Below are 27875 nucleotides of genomic sequence, written 5' to 3'. Positions count from 1 at the left end.
AACACCGGGGACGGCAGCAGGTCCTGGTTCGGGGCAGGCGTGCTTTCCAGGTTCCCGGGAGGAAGGGCTGCTGGCCAGAGTGCAGCATGTGCGGGCCAGGGTGACTGAGGGCAGGCATTTCAGCAAGCAGAAGCCAGAGGGGAAGGCCGTCGGCACTGCTTTCATAAATAGGTCTGCCCGCCCATCACCTCCAGTTTGGAACCGTTTTAGACACCCTACTTGCTATTTTGGGAAGCCCAGTTCAACTCTTCAGCTAAAGGTGGAGGGATCCCACGACAGTTTTTTTCTCTTGAGAAAAGAGAATCGCAAGAGTCGGAAGGAGTTTAGTGGTCGCCTAGTCCCCCTTCCCTCCACACCTCTACCTTTTGCTGAAACGGAAGGAACAGGAACTTTTAGAAGCACTCAGTCTTTCAAAATCTCCATCCTTTTAGTGTGTGTATGTGAGTGTGGCCCTCAGAGGCCAGGGTGAAAACTACAAAAAACCCATCAGTAGGGAAAATGAACACAGCTCTTCTATGTTTTAAGTTGAACAGTTTATACGAAACAGAAAGGTCACAGGACACATCATGACACCACAGCTGACCAAATTTTCTTATTTATTAAAGAACAGAAATAAACTTTGCTTCGAGTTTGAAAAATGACATTAAAACGTTTATCTTTCCAGGGAATAAAACTGAGAAAAACGCTGGCTTTTCAGATCATATATTTATTAAAAAAAATAAAATGGATCGACAAAGGTACATTATTCCACATGCTGACAGGGCTCCCCAGCCCATGAGACACCATTTCTTGAGCAATAAAAAAACGGCTTCCTCAATGTGTAAAGACAGGACACCTTTCCTTCCAAATTTGAGGTGTTTATCCCTAGCTCCCCTCACCAGCCAGTGGGGTACAGCTGTGCCATGAGGTGAGCTCCTTAGTAAAGAAAGCTTGAGAAGACACAAATCAAAGATGTCACTAAAAGATGATGATTTGTTAAAATTATAAAGCAACCGTCTTGTGGCCTGCATACATTCTACGTAAGAAATCACAGCTGGGAATCGGCCCCCCATGACAATTTTATTCTGAGTCCAGGCTAGTTACAAACACGTGGCATTCGTTCGCACATGCTTTCTTGGGCTAAACCCTGTGTACCAACTTGTACAATTTACATGACAGGACATGAAATTCCCATTCTCACGCAGGATCATTAAGGAGTGTTACCAGTAACAAAGAATAAAAGTTACACAACATTGATTATTATAAATTATATTTGTTCTTGTCCACCCCACTCTCATTATGTTCAGATTCTTTCCTGCAGAAAACATGAGTCTCCTATATAACACTGACTCCGTCACTAGTGATGATTCGAATGGACTGTAGAGACCTTGATTCTGAAGACGTGTATGTGCAGGTGAGAGGCGATCTGGTTGCAGACACTGACACAGTAGCGGATCAAATCAAAGAAAGAGAAGACCTGGGGAGAAAAGAGACTCTTAGATTCTTAGGACCTGCTCAGGCCACCCCAAGCTTCCTGAAAGTAAAAAGGAGTGGCTTCTGACTTCCTTCCCTTCTCTTCAGATTCACCCTCCATTCTATACAATTTAGTAACTCAGCATCTCACTGCTTCTTCCTTTACATCAAGGCTCAACAAACTCTTTCTGGAGACATGGTAATTATTTTAGGCTTTGCGGATCACACTGTCTTTGTCACAAATGCTCGACTCTGCCACTGCAGCATGAAAGCAGCCATAGACAATACATACATGAATGGCCACGGCTGTGCGCCAATCAAACTTTATTTACAAACCAGGCCAATGGCCCACAGAGTGTAGCTTGCCGACTCCTGCTTTACAGCCAGAGATATGGAATTTATAAGCCCTAAAGCAGACAGAATTCTATTATAACAATGCAAAACATGGCTCAAAGACAAAGCCACAAGGACTCTCGCCAAGTCCCATAATTGTGGTTCTGACATGTCAAATCATTACAATTGTAAGATTTCTCTCTCAGGACTGGCCCCCTGAAACAAGAAAATTAGCAGCCTCCACATCATGAAATACAATACCTACCAGGGCAATCCAAAGTACAATATATTCATCGATAAAGCTGTTGAAATACTGGTCCAGAAACAAAAGTGCAGGGCCTATGAATGCCGTGTCGTGCAAATGCATTTCACTTTTGGTCATGTGAGCCACCTAGGAATGAGAGAGAATCAATGACATGGGCATTGTTAGAGAAATTATGATCTACACCGGAAATCAGTACTGTGCTTGAATATCGAATTTCAAGAATTCTTTAGCAATATGTGTTGAATTTCCAAAACTACAACTCTGACACCATGAAGTGGGTCTGAGAGCTACACACCGAAAGGATCTAGCACGTCAACTAAGCCCCCAGGAGATGCTTCTCACGAGGAGCCTAATTTGAATGTACAGAGTGAGACTGAAGGATGCAGCGAGCTAAGTAAGCAAATGAAACTGCAGAGAAAGAAGTTATGGTGGTTCAAGAAGCTTTTTGTTGCAGCTTCACAGGAGGTACCCGCAGCTCCCACGCTGGTGTCGAGAGATTCTGATTGGAGGAGAGCAAACTCTAGAGCTTCCCAGGACACCATGGAATGAAAGCTACGGCCATAAAACCAAAGTAAGATGAAAATTACAAATAAAAACTTCCGTGCTTACCACAAGCTTATTGGTGATTTTAGCAGATACAAAACCAAACGTCAGTATATAAAGGCAGGGGTGCTTTTCAAAAAGCTGGACCGCTGACTTCTTGTAGATCATCACCGCCAGTGTGATCACGGAGCCGATGTGCAGAAAGGGAGACAGCACGCTTGTTCCCTGCGCGGAGCCGGGGAGAGGAATGACAAGGATTCACACTGATCCACGCACGCTCCTAAGACCCTCGTGGGGCCCGACAGCCGGCAGTTTCTATAATGGGTCATTGAAACAGCGAAGCAGCAGCGCCCGGACTGGTTAGGCACAAACTGAGGATTTTACTTTCAAGAGGCCAGGCTGATTTTATAAAGCAGGTCATACCTTTTAAAAATACATGTGTATAAAAGCGTGTGTGCGCGCATCACAAAAACACGCATCTAGGCATATACACGTATGCACGTATAAATACAACTGAAGTTTTGGATATTACTATTTTTAAGACTAAGTGGAAACTCCTAGTTAACAAGTGATTTCATACAAGTCAAATGAAAAAGTGACCACAAAACCAAGCGCCAGCATAAACCACCTCTGGGAATCTTGAGCTGTACTCACCGCTATTGTCGATCCATTTTTCCCAACACCACCCGTGAAGATGACACGGAAGTAATTGGTACAGGAAAATATGGTCCCTGCCACAGTACAAAGTGCAGGAAAGATTTTCACTTGAATATTCAGCACTGGAATCTTTAATAGGCAGAGAGAAAGAACAGTTAAAATGTATACAAGTTAAAACAAGGAAACAACAAATTTTCAATTTATACTGAGATGTTCTCCATGCCCTCCAGCTTAGTAAATACTTACATTAATGGAAGGTTCTCTCTCCTTTCCTTTATAAACAATATAATAAGTCTCAAGAAATGAGGCTACATAGAAATTAATCGCACTTCTGACATCAATCTTTAAAAACAAAAAACTACTCCCACTTTATTAATTTGAGTCATAAACTAAGTAAAGTTCGCCTAACGCATTCCAGAAAGCTGGCAACAGTGAACTTGGCTGTCTTCTGGGTTGTTGTTTTTTTTTTTTAATCAAAGGAGAGTACTCTGCCTTTTATTCTGTGCATTTTCTAACTCTACCTCTATGTCCATAATTTGTTATAACTGTTATGATAGAGAAAGCATGGATTGTAAAAGTCTAAAAATAGTTGCAACTAGATTGAAAAAAATCTGTAAACCAGAGAATGGAAGACAAAAGTTCTACTCAGAAGCGCTCCCAAGGCCAGACTGTTAGGATACAGGCATTTAGTAAGCACAAGGCACCTACAAGGGCATTCATATGCGGGGGGGAAACGTGGCAAGTACATCCAAGTAGGTACAGCTCTACAACTGTGTACCCCAAATTTTAACATATAAACTTAAGTTTTCAGAAGAAGTAAATAAGTGGATTTAGATCATGGACTTAATCTTGCAAACACAAACCCATCATTTAAAATGAAATACACTTATATTAATTTTTAAAATCATTTAAGAATCTCTCCCTTTCAATACCTCTCCTTTAGCTTTTCTGAAGTCTCAAATTTTGTCCAATATGGATTGAAAAGAAAGCAACAGTAAAGTGATACAGTCTAAAAACAGAAACAAACAACTATAGGAACAAGACTGCAACAGCCCACAAAAGCTTCATAGGAAATGAGTTTTTACAATGAAAATAATTTAATTAGGGCTGTTTATACTTCTTAGGGCTGCCATCTGCCTACACTTTAAAAATCAAATAGGAAATGTGAAATTTCCTAATATGTATACAACCGCAGTAAAACTGGTAGAGAGATAATTGTTAATGTTTAAATCCTCTATTTCTTCAAAATTCTTAAGACTTCTGTTTGTTTACTCAACTCTATGACCTCTTGCAAAATTGCAGCTCTAAAAAAAAAAAAGTTGAAAACACTGTTCAAATTTCAAGTTGTGCTGTCACAGTGTTTAAGTTTCTAAAATGAAATAGGTCAACTTAAAAAATCAAGTCCAGAACTTCATGGCCCATCCTAAACAATGGTTGTGTTCCTCTCCTAATTGATCTCCAAACCCTCAGACCAATCCAAAACTTGTTTTCAATAAAAAAGAAAATCAACACTACAGTTGCTTTGAACTCCAAGAAACTTTTCTGCTATAGTTCAGAAAACTAGAAATATTGCAATCTGAGTCTGATGCACCTGGCCGAAACTCAGTATGCTGGCTGGCATCCCTTTCCCTCCCGTTACAAAGGACCTGTCTGGCAAGAGGGAAACACTACACTCCCCCAGATTTCAGAAGAAGCAAAGCATTAAGGGGCCTGCCTGAATGGGGGCCAGTGGACGGAATGAGCGCCAGCTCTGGCCTAGTGATCTGTGCACAACTGAACCGAACAGCGTCACAGCTGTACTTAAAATCTAGAAAATGCTTTAGGATTATGGAAATGGCTGCCCTTCGAAGGAAGAGAGAATAAACAGGAACGTCAGAAAAGCCAGGCAAATTAGTAAACGGCATAGACTACAAAGTAAGCCAGCGGGCAAGCAGACTCAGAAGCGAGGATCGTGAGCATGCTGAGGAGCCTCCTCACGGCTGCCCTGGGACAACTGCATTCATCACACATATGCACCTGAGTGCAGGGCTTTGTTTCAGTTGGTCTCTATCTTCTCTCTAGAGCCCCGAATATTGCAGGGGCTCAATATACACTTGTTGAATGAAGATCTTGTCCCTTTCTCTTACTCTCAATGCAGAATTACTGTTTTGAGAGAGTATAAAGACACACTTGTCCCCACATTAAGAGGGAAAAGGGAAGTTAGCTACCAGGAAATCGGAGGCAGAGTGAAGGGATCATTTGTGGGTTCCCTTCAAAGTAGTACTTTCCTTCCCCCCTATTTCAAAAGTGATATGACAAAAGATAGTTCCAAGACATTCCAAAAGGACATATTCTTTTGGGGAAGCAATACACAAAAGTGTGTTTTATTTCTTGCAACACGTAAACCATGCAATAGTGGACTTTTGTGCATAAAAATAGTTTTTTCCTTAAAAAACAAAACAAAAACAAGACAAAAAAAATACCCAACCAAACCAACAAACATGAACTATAACCTTGGTAAGAACTCGTCTCTTTGAAGAGAAATGAGAGCTGGAGGAAATGGGCCATCGTATGTAGTAGACAGAAGTCACTTACCTCTGCTTCATAGCTGATCTTCTGGAATCAGCTTTATAAAGACATCTGCACTGTTTTTCTTTGTATTTACCATAAATTTAATTTCTAAATATTAGTAAAAGCTTTTTAATGAGGGTTTGGAAAGCAATTTCCATTTTATGACATCAACCTCAAAAGAGATGAAAATTTCACATCTAGGCCCTAAACCAATCGTCTCTCCATTTTGGCACACAAGTAAGTGGTGACAATACATGTAGTAATCTTTCCTGAACTAACATGCTCAGCAATAAATGCAGAGGGTCAAGTAAAAAGAAAAAATGAAATACAGTGGTCTGGGGTCAGTTATGGGCATGTGTACGGGAAATCGCCCAAAGAACACAGAATGTTTCTCTGAGCCTCCCGGAAAGCACCAGTGATGCCAGGCACTTCCCTTTTCCTCTAATGATGGAGACAGGAGGACCAGTGATAGACGGTAACGACGAGACAGGGCGGGAATGTGTTTCCCACCTGCAACCTAACCTCGCTAACCCTGGAATTGGACTGCTGGGTCTGCGAACTCCATGTTAGTCTTGATTCGGAGAGTTCCTCAGATTGCTTTTTAAAACATTTAATAAAAAAGGATGATTATATTATTAATTCTCAATAAAGACAGGACAAAATACTTGATCCTTTAAAAAAAAATTACATCTGTTATGTACATGTACAGATTTGTGTGTATAAATCCTAATTTTAAAAAGGCAACAAGTACACCTGAAGCAAATTTACTGCCAGGCAAAACCTAAAAACTACGGAGATGTGTATCTCTAGCTTCATGTATAACAGTGCTTTTATGTACTTCCACACTGAGAAGGACAATTAGGTATATAGCTATGCACCTGATGTTCACCTGTGTCTAGATGACCAAACCAAAACCCCACTTTCTTTTTATTGGTATGCTAAAACTATGGTAATTTATATATGTTTAAGATATTCAAAATAACTTTGGAAGGGGGGGATTTTGGTGTAAAACACAAAGCCTATGAAAATAATATAGTCAAGAGATACAATAAATTTAAGTGGGAGTAGGCTTTAGGCTTTATGATCTAGTCTTACGAAAAATCCTTCCCCCCTCTACGGCTGAACTGTTACATATATAAATAACTACTGATCTAGTGGAGAGCAAAAGTAATAAAATTCTCTAGTGAAATCTATAGATCTCAGATTTCTCTAGAGACCGTAGTGGACTTTGAGACAAATGTGTAGGAAAGATGTGATCTGAATGATATTATGTACATAACATTATGTACATGATTAAATAGTTTCAAAATTTTCCTAGTTGACTATGGATTGTTTTTATTCCTTCATTCCACCCTCCTCCCCCAGAATAAAGGGCATTAAACAATTATTAGCAATAAATTCTTAGGGAAGTATGTTAATTACACTTCCTCAAGTATCTAATTTACCATCATAAGGTGACTTAGGTAAGGGAAGACTGTTGCTCAGGAAACTTCCCTTGTACCTTAAAACCAATCTGATTTTTCAAGAATTATGTTCGCTCAGGACCAGTAAATCTTTTTGGCAAGATAACACTAAATAAATTACAAATACTGTACTCTGGATGGGTGGTGGTGATGGCCAGCAGCTAACTGGACCAGGGAGGACAAGCTACTTTGACTCCAATCTGGAAGGATACATTCTAACTGTAAGAACAGCACCCTCTGAAGGCTTATTATACGATGGGCACCGTTCTAAGTGCCTTACACATGTTTACTCACTGAATCCACAAAATAACCTGATAGGATAGGTACTACTGTCCTCATTTTACAGAGGAGAAACCAAGCAGCGGAGAGCTGAGTAACAGATGAAGTTCTCATAGCAGACAGTGGAGCTGGAGCAAACTCTGGCAGCCTGGCTCCTGAGCTTGTGCTCTTGGTCTCCATGTCATACATATTATATTCCCTCTTTCAGAGGTTTCTGGAAAAGAACTTGTGATTGTAGGGGAGACTATGTTTTAGGTCAGTTTGAAAAATATAGGTCCTGGCTTGTAAAAAAAAAAAATCCTATGGCACTGGCTTTAATATGCCTTTGTTCTGTTTTGGGGCCAAAGTTAACTTATTTCCCCAAATTTGTTCTTCAGCTTTAAGCATATGACAAAAAATTTACTTCTCTAAATTTGTTCTTCAGCTTTAAGCATCTGACAAAAAAACTCGGAGTTCAGAAAGGGAATAAAGGGGCTAATTTAATCTTGTCATTGGTTAACTCGATACACTATCTGCTGTTTCTCAGCTGTAAAATGGAATAACAAATGATTCAGAAAGCCTTCAAAAATAGCCCTGGAATGCACCTTATGCGCCACTTAATTCTAGTAGTAAAATTCACCAGCCCTGAAGGGAAGTCTGAGCCCAACTGTGGCTGTGCCTTTTCATTTTCAGAAAGAATAAAATAATTTCACGCATCACTCTTAATCTGCATTACCCTGTATTAGAAACACAAGCAAGAGACAACATGCAGTACATGGGATACACAATGTGAACGGAATTACCATAGATTGCCAAAAAGGTGGTCCTCCAATCACTGCCAGCAAATGCATGATTATTATGAAGATTTGCACTTCAGTCACATCAATTCTGATTAGGTACAAAAAGCCAAAAAAGCAGAATTACTCAAAACAATTTCAAGTTCATTAGTTGCAAGCTTAGCAGCATTCCTCTATCATGCACAATAGAAAAAAAATCTCAAACATTGAGGAGAGGGGAAAGGGGGTGTCAAAAATTTGTTATGAGCAAAATCAAATCAAATCCAGAGCTTCCTAATTTAATTTGATGAATTTCACAGAGCAATAAAAACCCCTCCTTTCCAAAGGAAATTTCTGACTATAGCTTCACCTTTCCAACCAAAAAAAAAGAAAAAAAAAAAGGTGTGTATATTACATTTATTTTGACTGTCAAGCAGAGGATTGCACTGTACTGATACATGAGGTCTTTGTAGCACCAAATGGAAGAAACCGTGAGCTTCCACTATAGTCACATACCTCACGGAGACCCTGCAAACTCACTGCCCTGTAGATGTACTCATTTAATGCCTCCCATGCTGTGGGTATAAAAAAGTTTCACCCAATCCTCAGATTCTTATGCTTATTAGGTCAACTACCCTAAGATTTCTGGAAAGAAGATACTGAAAGCAACCAAGAGTTAGCTTTAAGGCAGCTGGAAATGACCTCACAGTGAAAGAGGCAGAGCTGGTACAAAAGCAGGGCAGCAGAAAGGAGAAGCCTGAGAGCCTGAGAAGAATCTGGGCAGGAAGACAGGAGCAAAGCACATAGCCGTGCCCCTTCCTGCCGCCGCTTTCTAACGCCCTGAGACGCTCCTTCTCAGAGCGCCGGGCCCAAAGGCCATTTAACTGTGAGAACTTACCCTACAGACATGCGTGCACACCATGTCTGCACAAGGTTATTCATTACAGCATTATTTATAATAGAAAATTATAAACGAGGGCATGGTTACAGAAATCATAGAACTGTGATGCAATGGGATACTCGGTAGCTTTAAAAACGAGGGGCAGAGCTCCCGACACAGTGATATGGAAACATATCAATGACATACTAGGTAAAAACAAAAAAAATGTTCTAGAATGTGTATATGTTACTTTTTGCATAAAAAAGACATATAATATTCTATTTTTATTTTTGCCATTAATTACATCATTTCTGGAAGGATTTAAATCGTAAACTGAGAACAGTGGTTACCTAGTGGAAAGGACAGTGTGGGACCTAGACCACTGGGAGACAAGAATGGGAGGAGACTATTAACTGCATATCTTTTATAATGTTAACGAACAAAATGAATAACTGATCTGTTAAGAAAGTAAATTTTAAAAAAAGTCTAAGAAAAATAGATATCAACAACATCAAGGCGGTTCAACTCCCAGAGCAGAGGAGAGCCCTCAATCTATAATGTGAATTTAAGATTCGTAAGCTCTCACATCTATAACAAGTAACTAGGTTGAAACCAGTCTCTCACCACTAAAAAAACTGATCTTTGTTTGCTCAAGAATGTTTTTCGAACAAGCTTATTAAGCTGCAAACATATAGTGATGTAGTTATCTCGATATACACATATTGGGGGGAAAAATGGACTGAATTAGGCTAAAAAGAATCTGTAGAGCTGACCTGGTGAGTGGTGTTGCCAATAAGGAAAATTACACTCAGTAGCAGACTCAGGAGACTAAGCAGGTGTCAGAGATGATCGACTCTGTCTTGGGTGGAGGGCAGACATCTTACAACACTTTGCTGGATATATGAAGTAGCCTTTTGGGAGGGGAAGGGCCAGAAGTATAGAATTACAAAATAAAAATGGAGGGAACCTCATGCAATTACTTGTACCTTGGATAAATGTAAAAGAGAACAGAAAACATGAAAGATCTTTACAAAGCCCCAAATTGGGATACCTACCAACATGCATTTGGTTTGAATTCCAACAAGACTCAGGATTAACTAAGGGATGTGAAGGAATGTAAATGACATTCTGTGAGAGTTGATAAGCATGTTAATCATCTTTTCTCAGAATGTTTTATATGTCATACACATTCCAAAGATATACTTGCAAATTTGTAAACATAACTTTTTTTGTTAAACTGTACATAGCAAATATAATTGTGTTGTAAATTTAGGTTGGCTACTAGCTTGGTTAACACATTATGTACTTAGGGCTAAATTCACAATGTCAAAGAAACCCTGATTTGTACCATTTGACTTGTGAGCTATTATTTAAAAAGAAGCATTTTGGCCCCGCTGGGTGCAGCTCAGCAGTTGAGCATTGACCTAGGATCCAGGAGATTGTGGTTTGATTCCTGGTCAGGGCACATGCCCTGGTTGCGGGCTCGATCCCCAGTCGGGGGTGTGCAGGAGGCAGCCGATCAATGACGACTTTCTCATCACTGATGTTTCTGTCTCTCTCCCTCTTCCTTCCTCTCTCTGAAATCAATAAAGACACATTAGGGAAAAAAAGAAGCATTTTGTTGAAAAAGTCATTGAAGGTGTCTGGAATCCTATTTGAAGATTAGATTGCTATTAACTACAGATTTGCAGTTATTTATAAGTGGATCTGAAGTTCTACGGAACTTATGCATGACCAGTATATGGCATTCATATATATGTCACCAGAAATACCATGGTTGGGTGAAGACTGGTAGAGTGGAATAAAGGTTAGCTCGAAATTCAATATACTGCCTGCCAATATTTTACTTCCTACCCTTGATAAGGGGCAAACTGGGCATGGGAAATTTAGATTAATGTTAAATAATATTACAGCTGAGTGATAAGTATGAATATTTTCAATTCAAGTGTTATATACAGAGAATATCTAAGCATCTATTTTTGAGATAAGCTGAATTATTTAAAACAGTATTATCTACCACATGAATTACTATGTGAATCTTTAGATTATCTTTAAAGACTTAAAACAAAAAACAACCTATCTAGTAACTTTGAATAAGAAGAGAAAAACAGCCACAGGCCAGGCTAGAACAGTCCTCTAAGAGGAACTAAAGCTTGCTAAGGGGCAGCCTATCAGAAGAGTGAGGAGAGAGCCCTCTCTCCTCACTGGGGAATAACCTTGGAGTTAAATAAAGGGATCCTGGGCATATTCTTCCACTCAGACCAGCACAATCAATCCCGGAAGAAATCTGAAAACTTTGGGGAGTTATTAACACGGGTCTTAAGATTAATAATAATGATAATGACCACTTATTATGCGCTAGTCGCTGTATGTTTTTGACTTTTAATTTTCAAAATCATCCTAGGAGGTCAGACAGGTTCACATGCATCTAACTGCTGTAACTGTCTATATGTTTTGGGATGACGCTTCTCATATTCTAACACAATTTTCTCTAAAATGGTACAACTCAATAGGCAACAGCTGACATAGGAAGTCACTGCCATTGAATAACTGGATTTACAACGCTGCAAGATACCTTCCAGAAAGAACTCTGCTACCAGAGACTATTTCTATCATATTACTGAAGCATTTGGGGGCACAAGGACATAACATAGGAAACCGAATGCAGCCTTGTGTTGCTAGAACGATCTGACAGGTGTCCATATGCACAGTTCCCCAGTACTCCTTGAAAAACAAAATAAACAGAATCTAAGTTCTATTTTCTTGTAAATACACTGTTTCATACCAAAGTGTGAAGGATTCTGGGCTGTTCTACTGGGAAATCATATCCTAATAAATCTTGAAATTTTAAAGTCAAAAGGTCAAAATCACACTTCTAATATATCAAGAAAAAGGTACATTACTTACTCTTAGTATTAATTACAGAAATATGCATTTAATATACATTTAAAAAAACCTGAAAAAGAAAGGCGTCAAAGGATGACTATAGTAATAGGGAAGCTAAGGATACTTAGTTTTAAAAGCACAAATCAGAGAGGAAAACAGTAAACGTAACAGAAGTGAGAGCAGCTTCTAGCATTAATTTTTTAAAATAAAAACAAAATCACTGAAAACAGCAGCAGAAACCCTAGCATTACCTCGCTTAAAGGATGTGCTAAAGAAGTTAGAAGAATAAACAGAATCTTTTCCACACCACTATAAAAAGTTCTCTCAATCTACCTATCTAAGGAAAACTCTGCTTGCTTTATTGTTTAAAAATATAAATACAAAAAAAAAAAAAAAAAATCTATTTAATGGTGGAAAGGTATTTGTTTTAAAAATATTACATAGAGCAAAAATGGTATTATTAGGAGAGAAATGCTTTTAGCATCACATCATCAAAATATTGTTTTTAAAATGTTTTGTTTAATAGGGTGGATTTTTATTGCCCTATTATACGTTAAAATGATTTGTTTTCTAATAACCTGTTTGCCTGTGGAATACCAGCAGAGAGACTTGTGATTTTTTGTTTTAATTACTCTGTGCATGACAAAGGTGCCGTCTTTATTGAGTTCATGCCATTGTTCATTGGACAGCATGAATATCCAGCAGTTACCGTGACGTTCCAGAACCAAGGTCCCAGGGTTCCTGTGAGAAGCTGGCTTATTATAATTATGATCTGGGACTCTGTAACATCGAATCTATGCATAAGGAAACAAACATTTCAAAATAACTTTACTCAGAGCTTCTGCTAAAGATTTAGCCCCCCTACAATAGGTAACAAAAAGATTTAAAAGGTAGCATTCTCCTTACTAAGACATCTAAGGATTCAATAACACGATTCATACAATACCATCGCCACCCTATGCATACATGTACATGGTTTATGCAATACCATCACTACCCTATGCATACATGTGTATGATTCATACAATATCATTGCTACCCTATGCATACATGTATATGGTTTATACAATACCATCGCTATCCTATGCACACATGAATATGATTCATACAATACCATCGCTATCCTATGCATACATTATATTTCTTACCGAAATCCAAACAGTATAAAAGCTTAAAAATTAAAACCATAACACACTGAATAAATGACTTGTAAATCAGCAGCTGGAAACACTAGAACTAAAAATGTGCAGTCAGTTCTCAATTACCTAGGAAGGAACGATGACTACTACTTTGCTTCCCACAAGCCCCAAGGCACAGACATCTCCGTGCTTGAAAAACCACTAATATCTTGCATCCCTTCACTGCCCCGCAACTCATCATGCCCCTACCCCTGCTAGCTCAGTGAAATGCACATGCACGTGGAAAGGGCAAGTGGGGAAGGGGGCTTTTTGGAAATGGTTAGATTTCCCTGTCCTGTCTCCTGGTAATCTCTACTCCAGAGTCGTACCCTTTTCCGTCTTTCTCTTCCCTTAATTCCACATGGCATCACACATTCTACTATCCTGAAAAAGTTTATTAGTGGTAAAAATGAGTAAAACATCCAATTCCATCACTAGAAAAGTTTTGGGACACAGATGGTGATAGAAAAAAACACTAGTGGTTTGGAACAGACTTCACATAAAATCGACATAACCACACTTAAGCTCTGAGGAGCGCTAATGAGAGAGAGAGAAGTCCGTGATTCTGCCCAGTGACTTGAGTCCAAACTGCACTCCAGGTTTTACATTCATACAAACAGTTGTTTTAGAATATTACCTACAACACTGTGATAAAATGGGCAGAATCCAAATGAATGAATCATGGCTGAGAAGAAAATACACAGGAAAATAGAAACTAAAGGAAGTCTTTGGTGTTTAATAATCCACCTGATAAATCTTGAACATTTACAGATATGCAGATCCTATAAAGGCACTCAACAAGAAGTTTCCTCATTTTTAATCCACAGGAAATGGATCACACATTAATAGATAACAGTTTTTAATGACTAGGAGGTCTTCCACTATTTATTCTTTAGAGGTTACTTGCATAAGAAGGTGAACTAGATTTGTAAGACCACCAGAATACATAGCCTATTAACTTTTTTCATTTAATTATAGAAAAAAAATGTAATAAAATGAAGATAAATACTCTGCCTGCGGTAATTATAAGTAATAAGTACACTAGAAGTAACATTTGTAAACTTAATGGATTCACAGAAGGAACTTTACTTATCATCTAATCCCAAACTCTTATTTTATTTTTTAAATATATCTTTATTGATTTCAGAGAGAGGAAGGGAGAGGGAGAGAAACATCAATGAAGAAAGAGTCATTGATTGGCTGCCTCCTGCACACCCCCAACTAGGGATCGAGCCTGCAACCCGGGCATATGCCCTGACCGGGAATCGAACCGCAATCTCCTGGGTCAGAGCCAAACTTATTTTACACATTAGAAAACGAGGCCATAAAAGTTATGGGTCTTGCCCAAGTGGATATACAGAGGAGATCATTTGGAAATAACACTTGAGGCAAGATATACTGGTCTCAGTTCAATTTACTATACTTTCTTTTTGAGTTTTTATGGCTCATGTTTTGCATAAATATAGTTTATTAAAGATTGTTTAGGGTTCCTAAGCATTTATTAAAATGATTCTACACAGACATCGACAGATCGATGTTTCTCTCTCTTCCTACCCCCCCTTTCCTCTCTTTAAAATTAACAACAAGGCTCCTTTTCCTGTACTGCCTTTCTCCACCTTCCATCCAACCACCTGAGAAGGTGACTGCGAGTCATTCCAGTCTCCGCTCTCTCTTACTCTCCATATCCAAACAGAAACTATGCCCTGAAGTTTCTACCTCTTAAATCTCTCTCCGACCTCCCTCTTTCTCTTAGAGAGCACTATCTTTGCGCTAGTTCAGACATCATTCCTCACATTAATTGTACTGATGCCTCCTAAGGGGTCTCCTTACTTCAGTCACAGACACTCCAACCCATTCTCCAAAATGTTGTCAGACTGATCTTTCCAAAAGGTCATTTTGTCATGTCCCTGCTTGAGGTCCTGCACAGGTTCCTCACAGACTCCGGATCAAAGCCCACATTTCTTGGCAGGATATAGAAGGCCCCTGATCTTCTGGAGCTTCTCCAGCCTTATCTTCTGCCACTCCCCCACAGGCATCTGATGATCTAACAACCTGGTACTGCCTGCAGTTCTCCAAGTACATATTTCGTCAAAGGACTACACCACCGGGACAATTCTGAGACTGGCAAAGAGAGAGCTGTAACAACAAATCACTTCTACAAATGTCATCTATTTACTTGTCCCTGCTTCCCTGGTTTTCGCTTTCCCTCCTTCAGTTCCCACACCATATGGTTGGTGCTGCTTTACTTGAAAGGGAAAGAGAATAAATTAGGGCTAGATGATGAATAACTTTTCAAAATAAGGGCCTGAAAGTTAACTCTGAGATCATACCAATGAAACATAAACTACGCCAAATCTGGATATTAAAACTTCTGCTATCTTTGAAAACAGTAACATCACTAAATTTAAAAATTAGGGCAAACCAAGTGATTTTAGAAGTCTGAGAAAAAACAGTGGCACATATTTTCAATTACTGCTTTTTAAAAAAATATATCAGAAACCTTCAATATTGTCTGAGCACCAACCATTTTTAAACTGCTGATCAATGCATATAGTTTTCAATTGGACACTCATGCCCACTATTGTCTCTTATAATAATAACACCTTAAGGTTGGCCTTAAACATGTTCTCTAAACCCCTTTATTTTGAAACTATTCTGGGATATGTCTCTTACTTAGCATACAAAATATTAAATAATTATTCAGTTACTGTCATAGTTAAGAACATCTTAAACTATATTTAAGTAAGTTTAGCAAAAATCATCTTAACTAAACCTGTAGGGAATACCTGAACTTTTATGCACTCTGGGTTTTTCAAGGCCTCAAACACTAAATTTATTATGAATCTAAAATTCAAAACTCTCCTAATGATTCATCTTAATTAGAGACCAGGTTAAGATGTTCTCCTATCATTTGCCATCAGATTTTTATTTTGACATTTCATGATGTATTCCGAGTCATTTTTCAAGTTCTTTCTCTTTTGATCTTATACCATGAAAAAAAATAAAAGACTAACTTGAGCAGTGTAAACAGGATCTGTGATACTTAATTAAACACCAGCTGGTCAATTCCACCCTTAACCTCATTCGGAGACTGGTTGACTAATTAATATTTATGGGTCACCACCCTGGAACTACTCACTTTCAAGTTTGAAAGGAGTTTGCATTTTATTTCTTAAATACTTAGGCACTTTGTTGGCAGTAATAATCTATATGGTGTGTTCATGTCAATTACCAAGAGCTGAGATTTTTATAGATTCATAAATAAAATGTGAAAAGAATAAAACCTAATTAAGCTACAATATTTAGAAATTAGAGTTGCTCTCATAAACTATCTTCTTCTTTCCTGAAAATGAATTTTCATAGGTCAAAATTAAACACAGAGTTAAGGTGAGTAAGAGTAGAAAAAAAGAAAACTGAATCTGTCTGATGGAAAGACAAGTGGATTATAAGTAGGAGGGGCTACTGCTTTTCTCATTACTTTAAAACTATTGATTGGGCCCTGGCCGGTGTGGCTCAGTTGGTTGGGCGTCGTCCTGTGCACCAAAAGTTCACTGGTTCGATTCCTGGTCAGGGCACAGGCCCGGGTTGCGGGCTCCATCCCTGATCAATGTTCTGCTCTCACATCGATGTTTCTCTCTCCCTCCCTCTCCCTTCTTCTCTAAAAATATCAATAAAAGAATATTCAAAAGTGTTGATTGGGAGGTTCTAATATTTATTTTTAAAAACTATGATAGAAGGACATGTAATGGAGACCTTAGGTAAGAGCTAGAATAATGAAGGTTTTCAATTTATTTTATTTACTAATTTTGTGATTTGACCATTCCTAATACTCAAATACCTATACGCAACACTCTCAATATTTGAAAGAGAAAACAAAATCACCATTAAGTGTTACTTACATTCCAAATCGCAATGTTCCTGAAACATATGTTTGCCAGTGTGCACAATAGAACATGAATGTCCCAGCAAAACAACAGAAAAACATCCAATCAGGGTTTGTCCCCAGTTGCACCGCAATACAAGTTCCAAGAACCACAAACACTGCAAAGGAAAGATCACAATGAAAACCGAGCAACCTGAATAAAAAAACATTTCCTGTTACCAATGAGCTGAAATGATTTTAGAGGAGGCAAAACAAAGACATGCTGTAAATGTACCATCTTCTCTCAGTTATCAACGGTAACAGGAAAGAAGAGTATAATCTTTTACACCATATTTTACCCCGTCATTTCAATCTCCTCTTTCTCTGCACCATTTAGTGAAACCTAAGTTTTTGAAAGCAATTAAAATACTTTAGCAGTTTTTTTGGAGTATTCTCCCAACTTAGTGATAGTGTACTAATGAGCAGTAAAAAAAAAAAAAAAAAAAAAAGACAAGGCAGAGTCAAAAAGAAAGGAAAAAAAAAGGAGGCCTAGATAATTCACAAAGGGCCCTACTTGCTTCAGATTAATGGCTGTCTTTTCTTATTTAGCAAATATCATTATGGACTTTCCTATAAAAGTTTTGGAACTCAAACTACAGTGCAAAAATGACTATTACTTAAAATAAAAAAATAGGATCCTATCACTCTGCTGTCACCTAATTAAATTAAAACAGCCTTTTGAGATGCCCAACTAGCCTTTATTCAGTGGAAAGTTTGATTTTTTTCTTGAGTCTCAAGTGTTTATAAGAGTTTAGCTGTTTCCTCTCCTCTACTGAGGCAAGCTGCTGTCGGATACACTGAAATGGTAACTTTAACACGCACCTATGTCAGCGAATCAGAGTTCATGAGGTAAAACCATGTAGGGTTTTGTTTGTTGCTTTTAAAATATTTTCATCGCTATGACAAATGACAAGAAACCAACTGAAGAACTAAATAAAAAGAAGTGTGTGGGTGGTGGGGAGAGGTGGGGGAGTTCCTGTCAGGAGGACTCGTTGGAAACTGTCATTTAGTTTCTAAATCTTTTTTTGCCCTCTAAAAAAGAACTGAAATATTATTATTTTTAATATATCCTTATTGATTTCAGAGAGAGGAAGGGAGAGGGAGAGAGAGAGATAGAAACATCAATGATGAGAGAGTCATTGATTGGCTGCAGCCTGCAACCGGGGCATGTGCCCTGACCGGGAATCGAACCTTGATCGCCTGGATCCTAGGTCGACGCTCAACCGCTGAGCCACGCCCGGCTGGGCTGAAATATTATTTTAAAAACAGTACAAATAGAGACATATAAGATTATATCTAACACTAACATGCTAGCAATAGATGAGTTACTGTAGTATTTTTCTAGTCCTTTTATCCAAGCCCATTATCACAGAATTTACTCCAAGTCTAAGACATAGCTTTATATGTCTACATAATATCCACTTAAATATAAAGACTAGGAATTTCCTAGTCTCCCACTATTGTACTCATGAGCATCTACCATTTATGAGATTTTTTGATGACAGCTATGCTCTAAGATTTTTAAAAATAACGGGTGCCAGAACAATAATATTTATGGTTAAAAATAACTGACTAGAAATTAATATAGTTTGTAAATTTCCCAATACAGCTAAGAATGAACAACATTAACTAGTTTTCTAATTTTTGAAAATGCTAAAACACATGCAAAATCACTCATTCCGACAGCTTTTATACTGCCACAAACCTCTTATTTATTCCAAAATTGTTTATCACATTCCTTCTGTCACTGTCAATCATTAACATTAAAGAATCAATAGTACCTGTTGACAGTGAATCACAACCATGATCAAAAAGTTCGCCCAGAGGGGTGCTGCTATTGGTTCTTCTGGCCTGTTTCCCGTCTATAGCATCCAAAGACTGGTAAATGAAAAGGCCACATGCACAGGCGATGTATGCCCACAGAGGTGCCTATGAAATAAAACAACAAAAGCAAGGCTACTGAGACACAGTCATTGCTGTGCTTGGCTAGTAGACTTTATCTTCTTTCTCCAGAGAAGCACTGCTGGTTGGAACCCATGGGAGAGAAGAGCCCAGTGCTACATAATGAAAAACATTCCGAAACAATCCAAACTGTAAAATAATTAAATTCCTTAATTAGCAGGGGTGTTCGGGCAGAAGCTGGGTAACCACTTCCCAGGGACATTACAGAAATTCAGGTAATTTCTATAAGAATCTATCATTTAGATTCTAGGAGTCAATTAATGAATAATCTAGATTATTTGATTGAATAATTTGATTGAATGAATCATTTAGACTCTAGGAGTCAATTAATGAATAATATACAAGATTTCCCAAATTGTATATTTCAAGACGTTTATAGGCACTACGTGAAAAAAAAAAAAGTCCATGCTAAACCCATGTGGGAAACACTGGGTTAAACAATGTCAAAAAGATTTCTCTACTGCAGAACTTCCACTGGCCCTTAGTATTACTAGCATACTGTGAGTATTCCAGAAGGGGGACACAATATGTTGCCACTTCCCAATCTATTTGGACCAAATTCCTCTGGAAGTAGCTGTTAGGTCCTCAAGTAAGCCACTTGTAAAACAGCTCAAAGGACAGGTAATGAGGAATCCAAGGATATAGTTGTGGAGGAGGCTAATCCACGACACGCCTGCTGCCTGACTGCTGCAGGACCTGCCAGCTAGACCCAGAAAGACCCGGGCCAGACAGCGGTGCCCTCCCGAAAATCCCCTCACAGACTGACCAATCCCTCCCCGTCCGTCTGAGCCCCAGGCGTGCTGGTTCCTGGAACAGGCCCTTGCCCTGCCCCCACCAAGCGGGCCACACCAGAGTACCCCATCCATCCTGCCCTGTTCTATTTAAGTCGTCAGTGCCTGCCCTGTTGGGACTATATAAGTCCCAACAATATGTAGCCAGTCATACTGGTTTTTGTTTTTTAAGTTTCCTGACTGATGTAAAGTAAGATAGTTAAGAAAATGAGGAAAAAACAGAACTATGTCCATACAACCTGTATGGACTGGATCTGTGCAAAGAGGAGGAGAGGAAATGAGAATCTGGGGAAAAATTAACTATGAATTGATGAAAACAGAAAGAGACAGATGATGACAATTTCATCTCAAAGGACAAATCATATGACAACACTAAAAAAATTGGTACTTCAAGCTTAAAACATACAAGAAACGTTGTGGGGGTGAAATGTTATCACACATGGTTCAGAATCACTTTATAGAAAAAGCCGCTTTTGACAGCTTTAGTTGAGGTCACCTTCCTGGGTTACCTGGGACTGATGGCTCCGATTAACATGGGCACAACAAATGTTTGATTCTTTCATCTACCTGACTACCAAAGTTCATCTTCTCACAGGGACATTTTAAAACCAAAGAAGCAAGTGTCAATTTAGCCATTCTGATGAGGGGTTCTAGTTTCAGTTTTGGTTTTAAGTAGTGAGTTCTGAGGGTAAAACAGGAAACAGCAGAAGAGGCCTGCATCTGAGGTGGCCGGGGAGTCTCTGTAAGCCAGTCCGCGCTTCCTTTTACAATGGAAGCCACAGCAGGACGCGGAGCAGGAAATACACTACACTGACTTTTCCTTATACTTCTTTTCCGTTAGAATAACAGAGATATATTTGGGGTCCATCAGCCACATGTGTTTATAGGGTGAAATAAGGGATATTCAACAATCTCACTGCAATGGAGAGGACACCACTTTTGACATGACTAATTTACAGCCATGCCATCTCACTACCACACTTCTCTCTCTGGTTCTTTTCCAGTTTGCTAAGACTTTACTCAGACATCCAAAAAAAAAAAAAAAAGACTCTTTCATAAAGAATTGATATTTACTGATTTTAAAAGGAACATCTTATGTGTTAAACCCCGCTAACATTAATTTACCTACTAGAACCAGAGTCCACGTTTACTTACGGCTTCTCGTAAGCACAGTGTACAAGGCAGGTTGTATAGCGAGCTTTATTAACAGGATGTGTGATAGGCTGTTCTAAAATAGTTGACAAACAGTTGTCAGAGTATCTTCTCTTTAGCTAAAATGGCCTAGAAATCCCAATTACAGTGTTTCTGGTAGCAAATGTTCATATGTTGGTAAGAAATCCCCTTACCTGCTCTGTGGCTGTGGGGCAGTAGAAGACTAGTAAGACTGTTGTGCAGATGTTTATTGACAACCCGATGATGGTGATGAGGTTTGGGGCGATCCAGGAGGGAACCCTTGCAACTAGCCATTCCCAGTATCGCTGCATCAAGGGCTCAAGCAGGGACCGCCCAGCGCTCTGGTATCTGTGCTCTTCTAGCCGCTTCAGCTGGTGTCTTGACAGAGGCGGTGTAGGTAACTGGAACAATTTGTTCAACACACACCCCGGAGTACTCACGTGCCCGAAGCCCACAGGGGACTCCGCGCGCGAGTCTCCACATCGTTTCCTTGTTGACCGATGCCCACTCATGGACTCTGGGTTTCTTTTATTTGGAGAGAATAATTTGTGCTGTTCTATAGCTTTTAGTGGCTGGTCTTTACCTGAAATAAAAAAAGTTTGTCAGCCATTACTTACATCAATGTAAGTAAATTAAAAAAAAAGTCAAACTGGTAATTTAGAGTCATGCCTATCAAACAGGGATCAGAAAACCAGGGGTATGTTTCTAGTTCTGGTTCTTACTGATGGTGTGAGCCAAATGAAGTCATATAACCTCACCTTTAAGTGAAAAGTATTAAGGGATTTTTATAGTAATGTGCTTCCTGTTACCTTACAGCTTGTGTGACTTCCAAGCTCATGCTCTCTTTTTCTCATCGACTTCAGTAGCATAATGCCACAAATCCTAGAAATGATCTAATCACTTCCAATACATGAAAACTGAGGTCCAAAGGCATACCCAATGAGCTAGCAAATTAGTATGAATACCAGTGGAATCACTTGAATATCGTTGGTTTTAAACTAGATTTTTATTTAATGCTGACAATTAACATGTATTGAGCCCTTACTATGGACTAAAAACTTTAAGCATGTTTTCTATATTAACTCATTTAATCCTCGCAACAGCCCTAGAAGGTAAGGACTATTAATTACCCCTAGTTTTACAGAAAATGAAACTAAGGCACCATATAGCTAGTGGGTGAGGTTCACACAAACACAGACTTTCTGTTTAAGCTAAATTAAAAGATAAAACTTCTCACGGATAGAAAGGGATATTCTATATAGTATTCCAGGTAGGAGTAAACAGCAATGACAAAAGTTGACTTTCAGAGGACAGTAGATGAGTATTAGCAGCAGCCTGATGAACAGGGGTGATAAGGGAAAAGGCTACGTGCACTAGTGATGACTGTTCATGAGGACTTGGAGTTTAATCCCTGAAGTACATGTACATGACTCAAAGATTATTAGAGACAGCATAATTATTGTTATTAAGCAACGTAAGAAAATAATGACAAGTGTATTTTTAAGATTAATAGGATAGATATATATTCATCAGAAGAGATAGTAGTGAGAACATTTAAAAATTAGTACGGGGCCCTGGCCAGTGTGGCCCAGTTGGCTGAAGTATCGTCTTGTGCACTGAAAGGTTGCAGTTTCGACTCCAGGTCAGGGCATATACTTAGGCTGCTGTTAGATCCCTAGTCGGGGCACGTGTGGCAGGAGACCAATCGTTGTTTCACTCTCACATAGATGTTTCTCTCTCCCTCTCCCTTTAAAATCAATAAAAGCATGTTCTTGAAGGGATTAAGTATGAAATGAAAAGGAAACAAAGAACCTTGTGGGAAACTCATAGTTAGTGAGGAGAAAAAGAAGCCATATATATTTTAAAATTTATCTTTATTGTTTAAAGTATTACAAATGTCCCTTCTTCCCCCCCCCCATTGATCCCCTCCACCCTGTACCCCTCCCCCAGGCCTTCAACCTACTATTGTCTGTGTCCATGGGTTATGCATATAGGTATATAAGTTCTTACGTTAATCTCTACCCACCCACCCCCCGCCTTCCCTCTGAGATTCGTCAGTCTGTTCCATGCCTCTACGTCTCTGGATCTAATTTGTTCACCGGTTTATTTTGTTCATTACATTCCACATATGAGTAAGATCATGTCTTTCTTTGACTGGCTTATTTTGCTTAGCATAATACTCTCCAGGTCCCACCATGCTTTCTCGAAGAGTAAGGGATCCTTGGTTTTTACAGCTGCATAGTATTCCATTGTGTAAATGTCCGAGAAGATGCTTGATATAATTTCAATCTTCTTGAACTTGTAGAGACTTGTTTTGTGTCCTAACATGTGGTCTATCTTTGAGAATGTCCCATGTGCACTTGAGGAGAATGCCTATTCTGCAGCTTTGGAGTGGAATGTTCTGTAAATGTCAATTAAATGCATCTGATCTAGTGTGTCATTTAGAGTCACTGTTTCCTTGTTGATTTAAAAAAAAGGAATAATCTTAATAGAACTAAAAGGGTAGTGAGTGGCACTGAACCAAGAGGGTGTACGCCGACTTCTGGCTATATGAAATTCCCAGAAATGCTACACTATGGGAATACAGAGAGTGATACAGGGTCTAGGACATCTCAATGGATCTAGTATCAAAACATGCCCAGAACTTCTTGCCTCCGTTACCATAAGTAACAAATTCCAAAATTTCAATGTCACTAAATATTCAAAGTGATATCCAAAATCGCAATTAATCATGTAGCTCAATCATGTGCATGAAAAAGGGGCCACATACTAAACCTGTCAAGCACAGGGGAGGCCTGCATGGCAGGCCTTACAAACTCAAGACACCAAAAGTAACCACAGAGGATGATCTGAACATAAAAATTCCTAAGAGGATGGTCTGAACATAAAAATTCCCCACTAACGGCAGGTTATGGCAGGTAGTCACATCCTAGGCCTGGGGCTCCCCTGACAAAAGTCAATCTCTACTTTAAGTGAGCTTGTCTATTGTCCTTTTGCATCGAAGATAACATATCCTTCCAATGTCTCCTTTTCCAGACCCCTCAGGGCACACCCACTGCACCAGAGCACAGACCACAGAACCCCTCATTGTTATCTTGTTTCCCCCAATACCATCTCTACGTGCTGTAAATGTTAACTATTAGCTATCCTGTACCCACCAAAGTAAAAGAACTACTGTGTCTCTATGTTTTACTCTCCATCCAATCTCGGGGATATCCCAGCTTTGCTTTCTCCCACCTCCCAAATTCACTACCAATGAATTTCATGTATCCCCCACCCTTACGTCTCCTCCTTTCATTCTAATGTATAAAATAAGCTGCAAAACTGCCATTCTCCAGAGCATTTTCTCAATCCATTGAGATTTTGCTTCCCAGCAACTGTTATCAGTTCAACTCAACTAAAGTTATAAAAGTTCTCTACAGGTTTGGACGTTTAAGTCTACGTGTCACAAACGAATTGATTAAAACTGTTTTTAAGTAATATTTATTTATACAGTGTCAAACTGGTTACAAGATCATTTTAGATCAATTGACAGACTGATAACCACCAAAATACTTAACTTTATATATAAGCCAGATTTTCTACAGTCAGACTTGATGCGTTTCCATAGTTGGTAAGCTATAACCAGTTGCTAAGCTCTTATGGAATCTCACTTAAAGTTGTAATAAAAAGTTTAGCCAACTTAATTTATATTTTATTATTATAGTATTCCTTTCCCCCATTTTTTTTTAAGGTAAAATATTGAGGGTACTGGCCTGCTTTGGGCACTAACAGCTACAAGCAACTGATCCTGATGGTTTTAAGTTTTAGCATTTGGCAGGACTGTATGATAAACTGATACTTTTCCTTCTGGGTGTTTCCCCCCCAGCTGACCTAGATTTTTTTTTTTAACCCTCTATCTCTCTTTTGGAAAAATCTACATTATGACAAACCTTTCTAGGTCTAGCCACTGTATATAATTCACACACGGGGGGGGGGGCGGGGGGGGGGGCCAAAAAGTTTTTGAACATTTTAATCTGGCAAGATTGTCTCTGTGAAGCTGTCAGCAACAAGATTGCAAATACACATTCAGATACAAGTATCCTGACATTGCTTCTAACACATACAGATAGCCACAGAGGTTGCGGTCACTGCTACAGGCCCATCTCCAGTCTTCCTTCCTCCTATCACACCTGAAGTCCAGAGGCTACTGACATGAAAATCACCTGAGAAAAACAGGAGCTTCTGAATTTTAGCAAATGAAAAGCATGCATATTTCAAGAGAGCAGGACAGGGCAGGTGACTGCAACAGGGAGATCAGACTATATGGAGAAAAAGCGAAACAGGATGTGGGATGGAGATATGGAAAAGAGGTTCGAATATTACAAAAATAATTTTAGCCACTTAGGATTTTTATCTAAGCCCGGCCAGGATGAGAAGGAAATATCATTTTCTTGCCACACCAGAAGGAACTAAAAAAATAGTAGATTAAAATTATTGCTGCCTAGCCTAGAAACCTAGCAACCAGTCAAATCCATTCAGCCAGTATCTGAGTGCAGTAAACAAGACAGACATGGTCCCAGCTCCCACGTCCAATGGGAAAATGACTAAAGGCAGGTAAACAAGCAAATAACATCACATACTGTGAAGGGTGCTATGATGAAGACAAAGAGTGGAGGCAGAAAATAGGTGAGGGTGCATATTTTAGATAAGGTGATCTAAGTCTGTGAAGAGGCAGAATTTATACCAAATTCAGAGGAAGAAAAGGAGCCAGGCAATCCAAGAGCAGCAGAAACCATCCACAAAAGGGAACAGGCCTGGAGGGAAGAAAAAGCTAGTCTTGTTCAGGTGCCTTTGAGATCAGCATGGCTGGGCAGTAGTAAACCAGATGGAAGAGTGTTACTGTGGTGATCATTTTTCAATATAAACACATATAAAATCAGTATGTTGTACACCTGAAACTAACATCATGTTAATATGTTATATACTTATGCTACATTTTAATACAGCATGTTATTAATATAATGCTATATGTTAATATCTCAACCACCCCAAAAGAAGAGTGGAATAAATTGAAGTTTGAAAAGCCAGACAATGCAGAGGTTCACAGTCCACAGCAAGGAGTTTCTATTCTGTTACGGAAAGCCATCAACAAGCTTATAAAGAAACCTGTAATTTTGTGGCACAGTCTACTTGTTAACTGAGGATGTGTTTTCATAAATCATAACAGTAAAAGTGAAGGTTTAAAGTAACGCCTGAAAAAAATAAACAAATAAATAAATAACATAACCCCTGGAATTCAGTTCCCAATAATTCTCATCACAGTCCTACCTATAGCTATTGTAACCTTTCCACTAGTAATCACCGAAGTCCCCTCTTCTGTTATAACCTGGCTCCGGTTCAACAGTCCTTTCACAGCACTGGTCACATTCTAAACTTTTTCTGGTTGTTGTTTCTTATTGGTAGTGGTGGTGGTCTGTAAGCTCCATGAGTGAAGGGGCCATGCCTGCCTTAACATTCTTTTCCAAGAATCTCATAGCATACCTAACACGAAGTAGGTAATTAGTACTTATCTGTGGAACAATGAACAAATAAATATGATTCATCTAGTATTTAATGATCTCTTAGTTGTTCTAGACCCCGAGGAAACAGGATGATTGAAATATGCCATCCATGCCCAAACAGCTAAGTTACAACATGCTGTGAACAAACTGTTGTGGAAGTCCAGCAGAGGGGGGATACAGATGTTCTAACAAAAATTTTTCTTTGTGCAGGCATGTGTTCTCAGTGGTGAGAGCATCAGCCCACACACTGGAGGGTTGTGGGTTCGATAACCGGTCAAGGGTGCATACTTGAGTTGCAGGTTCCATCCTGCCCTGGGCTGGGGTGCATTCAAGGCAACCAATCAATGTGTCTCTCTCACATCAATGCTCATTCTCTCCCTCTCTCTCTTTCTCCCTCCCCCTCCTCCCCTTCCACTCTCTCTAAAAATCAATGGAAAAAATCCTCAGGAGAGGATCAACAACAACAAAAGTCCAATAAAGGTACAAAAACATCATCGGAGATATTTAATGAATACCTTCACTAAAATTACACACAGTCTGTGGACCTTAAATCTATGATGCAAAACATCTGTGCTTATAGCAGCTGAGGATAATTGCATGCAGCCGACAGTGCTCCTGTGTTCAGCACTGGGCGGGACACCTGACACGTATCGCCCTAAAAAGGGAATCTCCACTGCTCAGCAGAGCTTAAGGTGAGCTTACACAATCTCCAGCCTGCAGCGGAGAGTCCAGAACTCCCAGCTCCCACGCCTAACTGTGCCAAGTTCTGAGCTGCACTGATTGAGCTGCATGTTTACAATCCTCTCACAGGTACCGGTGACTACACAGCTCTTTCCAACCTTTATGGCAATAAAGGAAAATACTACTGGCCAACAGTATTTGGGAGGCAGAGCAACTTATAAAAAGTAAAAAAAAAAAAAAAGAAGACGACTAGAAAACCAATAGGATCGCAGATTCCGTTCAGCATTATTTAACAAGAGATACACAAAACAAGCTTGCAAAAACAATAGCCTTTTCAGCAGACTTGGAAGCAGAAACAGTACTGTGTGATACAATTTAGATCTACTGTTTTGCTGAAGTGAAATCTTGCATTCCTTAAAACTAGGAAACAACTTTCTCCAGGGGCGGGGGTTGGGGGGGGAAGCAAAAGCCTAGCATTTTGTAGATTATTTTCCTAGTCTCTTAAAAAAGACAGCACAGCATGACCCCCAAAAAGAACATCAGCAGCACTTTTATTTAAGAC

The 27875-nt window shown here is 39.2% G+C and overlaps 1 protein-coding gene across 4 annotated transcripts in view; it reads right to left on the bottom strand.

The window, feature by feature from the left end:
- Window positions 1-1045: 1045 nt before the first annotated feature.
- CEPT1 (choline/ethanolamine phosphotransferase 1) overlaps window positions 1046-27875 on the bottom strand; it is a 28342-nt gene continuing 1512 nt past the window's right edge. For 2 of the 4 annotated variants that reach the window (XM_081121709.1, XM_081121710.1), the window contains exons 2-9: window positions 21263-21672; window positions 18945-19092; window positions 17141-17282; window positions 8325-8409; window positions 3248-3379; window positions 2660-2818; window positions 2051-2176; window positions 1046-1456 (exon numbers count right to left, since the gene is read on the bottom strand). In XM_081121709.1, coding sequence (XP_080977835.1) covers window positions 1337-1456; window positions 2051-2176; window positions 2660-2818; window positions 3248-3379; window positions 8325-8409; window positions 17141-17282; window positions 18945-19092; window positions 21263-21601 — 1251 coding nt within the window. In that variant the 5' untranslated portion in view covers window positions 21602-21672 and the 3' untranslated portion in view covers window positions 1046-1336. Of the gene's footprint in view, window positions 1457-2050; window positions 2177-2659; window positions 2819-3247; window positions 3380-8324; window positions 8410-12772; window positions 12858-17140; window positions 17283-18944; window positions 19093-21262; window positions 21673-27875 lie in introns of all 4 variants that reach the window. The other 2 variants (XM_081121711.1, XM_081121712.1) reach the window with 1 other exon arrangement.

Source organism: Miniopterus schreibersii (assembly GCF_964146895.1).
Source record: "Miniopterus schreibersii genome assembly, chromosome: 19".
NCBI lineage: Eukaryota > Metazoa > Chordata > Mammalia > Chiroptera > Miniopteridae > Miniopterus > Miniopterus schreibersii.
The sequence above is the reverse complement of the archived record's forward strand: the minus strand, read 5'-3'. Positions and strand labels throughout refer to the sequence as shown.